General features: G+C 40.3%; 1 protein-coding gene across 1 annotated transcript; it reads left to right on the top strand.

The window, feature by feature from the left end:
• Positions 1-117: 117 nt before the first annotated feature.
• rilp (Rab interacting lysosomal protein) lies at positions 118-7955 on the top strand. The gene is made up of 8 exons (XM_026371841.1): positions 118-844; positions 1925-2048; positions 3996-4117; positions 4928-5113; positions 5241-5410; positions 5524-5649; positions 5740-5817; positions 6490-7955. Exons 1-8 carry the CDS (start codon positions 509-511, stop codon positions 6620-6622), a joined length of 1275 nt encoding a protein of 424 aa, XP_026227626.1. The 5' UTR covers positions 118-508; the 3' UTR covers positions 6623-7955.
• The last annotated feature ends 71 nt before the right edge of the window (positions 7956-8026 follow it).

The raw sequence follows: 8026 nt of genomic DNA, 5'->3' as shown, positions 1-8026 counted from the left end.
GGTTTAACGATGTTTTACTGTAGTTTATGGTCTGTGGGTGGAGTTTCCTGCCTCACAGCTCGTTTTGGCTATGTGATGGATATTTTTTTTTGGACAGTACTAGATTACTACTAGGGGGATTTTCAGTGTTCACGCTCAGCTGCACGCACGCAGCTCTGTGTGCTTTCATGACATTGGCCAGAGAAGTAGGAGGATCCTGTGCAGACTGCGCTGCACACTTCGTGTCCGGTCCTGTCATACACTGACTGACTGCGTGCTCTTGTAGGCTGTGTCTCTGCGACATCATCGACTGATGCGGGACGTGTCGTCGACAGAGCAGCTGCTCGAGTTCAGGCGTGTCGGTTGCGTGGGGTGTTTTATTTTTCACATCGCGGCCAGTGTGAAAGGGGTTTTCTCACTTCTAGTTACCATCTTGTTTCGCTGCTGAGTGACATGTCGCGCCTGACGAGCTAGTGTCGGTTTCGATCGCTGATCAGGAGCATGTGAAGCGAGCTGCCTCGTCTCAGACATGGAGGGACCCGAGGCGCGCTCGGACACCAAACCCACGGACGGCTGCTTCGACAGGACCTGCTCGTCTCTCACCGTGAACGACGTGTACGACATAGCCAAGCTGATCGGCACCGAGGTGGAGAAGCTCATCGACGGCTACGGCAAAGAGAGCGCCGTGGGTCTGGTGCCGAAGGTGGTGAAGGCGCTGGAGCTGCTGGAGAGCTTCGCGTCGAGGAACCACGCTCACAAGCTGAGGGAGGAGGAACTGCTGCGGACCTTCGAGACCATACAGCTGCAGCACAAGAGACGTGGAGGGAAAGAGGGCGACGAAGCCAGCGACCGGAGTGAAACACGGGTGAAGGACGTGCTGTGTACCCTCCGTGCAAACCTGTGTTATAGGTGTATAATGATATATGACAGCTGGGACTGCGGCCTGGAGAGAAACTCAGACAGAGAAACGGAAATTCTCACATTATCTTGATGTTAAGCGATAAACTTAGTTTATTTAGCTTTACTTACTAATTATTTAATTCATACAGCTCACGTTACGGTGACTAATTGTGTTGTGAAGGCAACCACACAGCTAAAATTAATTTAGTTATGTAAGTTAACAACTTTAATTATTAATTAGTAGTAACATTGACTTTAAACCAGAAATATTCACCTTCAATGACCTGAATCGACACATTTTTGACATAATATAAGTAAAAATAAATAGTTTTTTACAGATGCTCAAACTAACTCTAGCTAACAGCTACCTGCTGCAGTGAGAGTTAGCGTTAGCATTTTTTGGCTAACGTTAGCATTATTTGTGATATTTCATTATCATTAAAAACCTTTTTTTTTTTTTTACAAACATGTGCAATTTAAAAAAATGTAAGGCAAGCAAAATGACATATTATTTAACTTTGGCACAGCACAAAACATTAGCAACAGCAGTGAAAAAATAATGTAGGGCTAACTTATAAATGCTAAAAGTAGCATATTATCTATATATACATTTAGTAGATATCAGTATTCAATTCACTAAGTATCAGAGTTAAAGCAAAGTAGTGATTTATTAATAATGCTAAATGTGAATGTATGTGTAGTCAGAAAATGTGGGTGTTGTGCATATATATAGTGCCAGAGGGCCCCTCAACTATTTATACATTCAGTACCTTGCCCAAGGTCACTTCAACACTAATTTCTGAAAAAGTAAATTAAGAGTTGTTATTCACAAAAGTGAGAATTTGCTGTTAAGTCCAACAAAACATTGGAACAACTATTCATCAAAAAGACCTCTGCTTACAGCAAACCTGACTATCTGAAGCCGGGTTTCTAAATGCTCAAGTTATTTTTACAGATCACCTAAAAACGGGCTCTTCTTGTATTTTCCATCGAGTAGAGTAGAAGGTTTAGGTTAACGTTTGACAACGTGGCTCCTCTCAAGCAGGATCTGCAGCAGAAGGAGCAGCAGTGGAGGAAGAGGTGTGATGAGCTGCAGGACCAAGTACAGCAGCTCCAGGAAGAGCGGGAGGAGCTGCAGAGCAGACTGAAGGGCAGCCACGCACAAGAAGGTATTCCCCAAATGTGTCCATTGTCCAAGTGAAATGTCGAGTATGCCTGTCAGGTCTGTTGAGTCACTTCCCAAACAGTGAAAAGGCTGAAGTTTTTCATTCTACACGGCATATTGTTTATAATTCTCAAAATTGAGATATTATCATGTGACCTTTCATAAAGCCTGAGGGAAAGGCCTTTTCTTTTCATTAAGAGTTGAATGGCCAGTCAAAACTGAAAACGTCTGTGTTTGTAGGAAGGCTTTACATATCGAGCAAACTGTTGTTTCTGGCATAAAATTCATAAATGTGACCGCCAGCTTTGCCACAAGCTGTTCTGTAAACATGTATGCGTAGTGTAGTTTTCTGTTAGAGTCCAGTCCAGGAATGCAAATATATGCAAATAACTATGTTCTATCTATGCTGAAATATCTCGTCAACCATTCACAGTACGGATTTAAAGCAGTTGGTTGTCAATGAAACACACAATAAGGCTGAAAGCAGCAAAACAGTTGTTTGCAGTGCAGTTGTTTAGTAGGTGAAGCAGAAGTTCCCATAGAGGACTGTGACAGAAAAAGTCAAAAGCATTAAGTAGGCAATAGAAAAATGTCTCTAATTAATCACTAGTGATTGTATTTTCACTTTGTAGGTACATTTTCACAGTAAGAAAGTGAAAACAGAAACAGTGTCACCTTTCATCTCCTCTGACTGCTGAGATGCTGGAGTTGCTCTTGTGTTAATGTACTAGCATGAAAACAAGTGTCTCAGCACTTTTGTGACATTCCTTTGGCAAGAGGCCATGTGTCAGGTGAACACAGTCATTCATTTTATGTGATGAACGTGACCTTTGTCAGGCTGTTGCTTCGGAAAAGTTCAAATATGCTGCCAGTTGTATCAGTTGACTTACTCAAATGTAGTTTTGAGAGACTGGGGCACATAGTTTAAAATATAACATCTTGTGAGTTGTGTACCTGTCTACAGTGTCTTCGCTCAGGTTTTAAAATATTCATGTCTGAGATCTCCATCTAAACTAGTACAATAGAAGTGAAAGGGAACTATTTGTGGTATGCATTAAAAGTACATCTGACAAACCTGACAGTTAAATGTCCTTGTGAAGACAACGTTATAGTTACTCTACAATAGATGATAATAGTTTTACTTTTCAAACTATCCAAATGGCAATGTTACATCAAGGGCAATCAAGATGTATTGTATGTTTCAGTGTGATTTGAGTAAACTGAACCTTTGTAAAATATCAGAATTATGTACTGCACCCTGTGCCACAATGCTACAGCATTTTTTCAGATATATTTTTTGTATTTCTTAGTTGACTCAAAGACCAGCAAAGGTAGTACTACTAAAATATTCCCTTCTCAGTGGGTTTGAGTCAGGTGCCTTCTTCTAACCAGCCGGAGAAAGTCAAACTCTGTGTGTCACCTGCTGACATGAAGTGGTATGTTGTGCATACCAGGTTTGACAAAGGATGTGTTGTCTACACGGCTTCGGTATTTGATGCCTCGGGTAGATTGACTTCAAGTCTTATTGTACAGCTGGCTCGATTCCCAAAAGTTGCATATTGTAGTTTTGAGGTGGTTCACTTTGTCTACTCCAGAGCATGTGGAAGTAACCTGTTATACATAGATTTTCTTTGGTTTGTTGACATGAAACCAACACTATATTATATACAACACTACAAATCAGTGACCTGAGTTTTTATTAGTTATCAGTTAACTTCAGCAAACTTTAAAACGCAACAGTATAACGTGAGACATCCCGTACATGATTTTGCTATTAGTAAAAAAAAAACAAAAACCTGAATGTCTAACTTAAAAGAAGAAAATAAGATTTATAGCCGGCATTGAAATAATGATTGCACAGAGAGACAGAAAAATATTTCACAGATATGAATACATGTTTAGAGCCACTGTGTTCTGGACCTGACACTGTGTGTATGTGTTTGTTTTACAGACCATGTCCAGCACCAGCAACGAGAGGTGATGCTGAAACTGAAGCAGGTGGTGGACAAGCAGAGAGACGAGCTGAGGGCCAAAGTCCAGGAGATAGCTACCATCTCCAAAGAGGTGGAGGCAGTAAGTAGACACAGATATATCATACAATGATTCTACTGCCTCTGTATGCTGATACACAGGAGCTCTCTGCTCATTTTTATCTCTTAATTGATGAATCGGTTGGCAGATGTGTCTGGACCAGAGAGCAGTTCACCTGATGAAAAGCTGTAATCTTGCGTACATGATTGAAACACATGGAAACTCACAAACACAGAAGCCATAGATATGTTCCCATAGAAACTATGGTGTGTTTGTATTACTGTCATGTTCTGATGATATATTTTGTAATATTTGTGCACATGTAGCCTTCTAACAGTCACATGATTGTGCAGTTACAGTGTGTGAATTGTCACCAATAAACATTAAAGACAGTTGAAGTCAGGACAGGTGTACACAATCAGGTAAGGAGTTCAGAGATGATCTGTGGTTAAGTATTAAGCTGAACAAGTCTGGGCAGAGTTTTCACCCTGAACACAGCAATAACTGGGTGTGTATTTGTTCATGCTTAGCAGTCGGCCTCCAGTTGGCTGACTTGAGTGAAAGTCAACTAAACTCTGTTTGCTGAAACACATACCTAGACTTTTTTCATCATTAAAATGAATGCTGCATTTGACAGTGTGTGGTTTTATTTCTATTTCCATCCCTCCCTGAGACATTTGGTCCAAATGCTTTGCATGGACATAACCCTCCACAATGTTGTGCTCCATCCGGATTAAAGCCAGATGCAGACACTAGTGTTTATACTCAGTTTGTGGAAACATTGACTTTTTGACCTTTAACCTATTCAGTGGGTTTTCTTGCTAGTTCACAGGCATCTTTTTATATGTGCAGCTCCAGGAGCAGTTGGACCGCTTCATGAAGATGAATGCAGAGCTGCGACACAAGCAGAATGTGCTGCAGGCTCAGCTGAAGAGCACCGTGGAAAGAAAGACAGACATGGAGGCCGACCTGAAGGAAAAAAGCAAAGAGATAGAAAATCTCCAAGCACAGCTGGACAGAACCAACAGCAGCTTACCTGTATGCATGTTACATTAAGGTTTCATTTATTTTTACACTGCAGACAAACAAATCGAAACATATTTTAGTTTACCTCTTCTGTAACCATCTCATGGATGAACCTATTCACTCCTTTTTCTCCCATCAGTCCAGTCCAAGTCAAACAGCTCACAAGTCAACCAGAGAGTTGAAGGCAGATCATAAGGATCCTGACCTGCCATGCTTCACCAAGAAGGAGGTGCGTGACATCATTTTCGAGAGGAACGAGCTCAAGACCAACTTGTTCCTAGTGCAGGAGGAGCTCAGCTACTATCAGAGGTGGGTCCACTTTGTGTGTGTGTTGCGATCCTCCCTGATAATAAAAGTTTTTATTAAACATGTTCTGAAGTAACGCAAATCAAATTATGTCTCTTATGTGGTTGTTTCTGCAGAGAGATCCTAAATGAGGAGCGGTGCCCAGGTTTCCTCTTGGAAGCCGTCCGCTCTGCCATCAAAAAAAAGAGGAAGCTCATTAAGGCCAAGATGCTGGGAATTTCTGTGAATGAATGCGGCAGCAGGTCTGTGTTACAGACACAACACACAGTTACATCCAGAAATAATGTGGAGAAGAGATCACAGTTTTAGTCAAGGTTTTTGTTTCTTGCCAGTGATGAGGAGCAGACAGAAGTAGATGGCATACCAGTAAATGACACTGACAAACCGGCTGAGTCACACATTCAAAACCTGTGAGTACAACTTCTGCCCACACTGATACACTCAGTCAGACTTGAACCCAGAATGCTGCTTGGCAAACAGGCCACACTGATGTCCTCTCTCATGGTCCTGTCCTCCTCAGACTCAGATTTTATTCTTTCACATACCCTGAGCAGGAACCTGCAGAGAAGGAAATGCAACTCACCCAGCAAATCTGACAAATTACTTTTAGGTCTGGGTAGCCAAAACCTCATGACTGAGGATTTAATTACATGAAAAATGTGACTGAATACATTTTGTCTCAGGGCTGAAAACACAGCTGTTCTAAGATGTGTTTTCTTTTTGTTTTTGTTTTACACCTTTCAGTAGTTGTAATATGTGTCAAACAAACAGCTTCCAGATAACCTCTCCTTGATGACTGATGGTCTTCAGACATTATATAGTATAGTCACAAGGAGATGACAGGATCTAATAAAGAATGATAGATTTAACTCTGTAGCACTACCTGTCATTAAATGTGAAACAAATAAAAATCCAAATGCCCCAAACCACAGGGTTTAGACTAAAACAGAAACACCACTCACAGAATAGCACTGGTTTAATCTCTATCTACTGAGACTGTCACTGTCCTCAGAGCTGGACTATATTTAGCCCTAATCCCCAACTGCAGGTCTGACTGAGGCATGTCTTTTCTGCCCCCGCAGCTTTGGCTTTTTTACACGGTCTGGAAGTGGCCGGAGTGCCACTCAAATAAGCAGCTCAGCTTCCACTTGGGAAATCATTGGAGACTCAGAGGCCACAGATGAAACGGATCAGCAACCGTCTTCCCAAGCCTGATACTAATGTGACATTCTCCGGATTTGTCCTTATTTAATCGGACACAAACACCTTTTCTTCTCAGTCACGACTTCACCTTCAATTTGTAAATGAAAATCTTGTTTGTAGCTCAGGAAAAACGTTTTGACTGCAGCCCCAGTGTGGATAACACAAAAGCACTAAGTGAGTCAGTCACAAAGAGAATGTATGAATGTTCTTATGTTTTAATCATAATTACTTTCATTTCCCATCATGTCAGTCTCTCTGTTATAGTCCTTATTGTTCCATAGAAGTGATAAATAAGAGCAACACGGCTCTATATGGTACAGTGTACCACAGTGTTAAGTGGGATACTTTTAACTCACCACAAGAGTTTCCTTCCTTTTGTATAACAGTCACTCTTTCCTCTACTGTACCTTTTGTTTTTTTGTTTTTTTTGTTTTGTTTGTTTGTTTGGTTGATTGGTGTTTTTTATGTGTTATTAATTATAGATATTTATATGACTCTTCAAACATTTTAACAAAACCAAAGACATTACAAAAGTATATTCTGAAATGAAACTGTCCACTCTAACAATGGCCAATACTACATGTTTAGATTTACCTCTGCTCCACAAGAGGGCATTGGTTTAGTTTTAAACTGATATATATATATTTTACCACAACATTTTTATGTAACTTACCTCAGTTGGGAAATTTTAAAGCCATGTGTTTACTCATTTATGTTCCATGATTCGAAGCACTTTTATGCTCAAACAAAGGTTGTTGTCAGTAGAAGTTTCTTCAGCCAGTGAGTGCATTTTGAAAAGCCTTAACGTGTAAAAAATATATTTTCTTAATTTTTAGTCAGTCCTTGCACAGAGTTAAAGCATCTGTCTGGTCTGTGTTGATGCTGGTGCCATATGTGTGTGTATACAGAAGCTGGAGTAGCAGCCTCTGCGGATTGGTTGATTTTCACTTTAGAGGAAGTTGTTTGCTTCCTTATGGAAATGAAAAATGGTGTTGTTCTATTTTCTCTGCCATAAGATGACAAGTTACCAAAAAGTAAGCACATTCACTGTGTGAGCCCCCTCTCAATGTCAACCATACCACCACTTAGAGAGACCTGCAGTTTTGTATTTATTAAATGTACTTAAATTACACATTATTACATTTATTAGAATATGTATGACCTTCCCCTCAGACCATTATTCCTAAAATACTGTGTTGGCAGTTTATTTTTGTAAGTGTTTATAATGGCATTTAAGATGTGAATTTGTCCACAGAGTGTTGATTGAAAAAAAATCTAAACATGGATTTTCTGTGATATAAAATTCAATGAAATCTATTAAACACAGTCCTGTATTGAAAACTGACATAATCTCAGTGCATTTTCCTCCTGATTCAAGAAAAACACACAATACAGGATTGAAACATGGAGGTGTTG

Source organism: Anabas testudineus, chromosome 13 (assembly GCF_900324465.2).
Source record: "Anabas testudineus chromosome 13, fAnaTes1.2, whole genome shotgun sequence".
Taxonomy (NCBI): Eukaryota; Metazoa; Chordata; class Actinopteri; order Anabantiformes; family Anabantidae; genus Anabas; species Anabas testudineus.
The sequence above is the reverse complement of the archived record's forward strand: the minus strand, read 5'-3'. Positions and strand labels throughout refer to the sequence as shown.

What these genes read in the sequence shown, in the direction of transcription:
- rilp (XM_026371841.1), top strand. Translation starts at nt 509, where the DNA reads ATGGAGGGACCCGAGGCGCGCTCGGACACCAAACCCACGGACGGCTGC. An exon ending in GAGCTCAGCTACTATCAGAG is followed by an intron (nt 5,411 to 5,523) that starts GTGGGTCCACTT and finishes TTGTTTCTGCAG; the next exon opens with AGAGATCCTAAATGAGGAGC. An exon ending in GTGAATGAATGCGGCAGCAG is followed by an intron (nt 5,650 to 5,739) that starts GTCTGTGTTACA and finishes GTTTCTTGCCAG; the next exon opens with TGATGAGGAGCAGACAGAAG.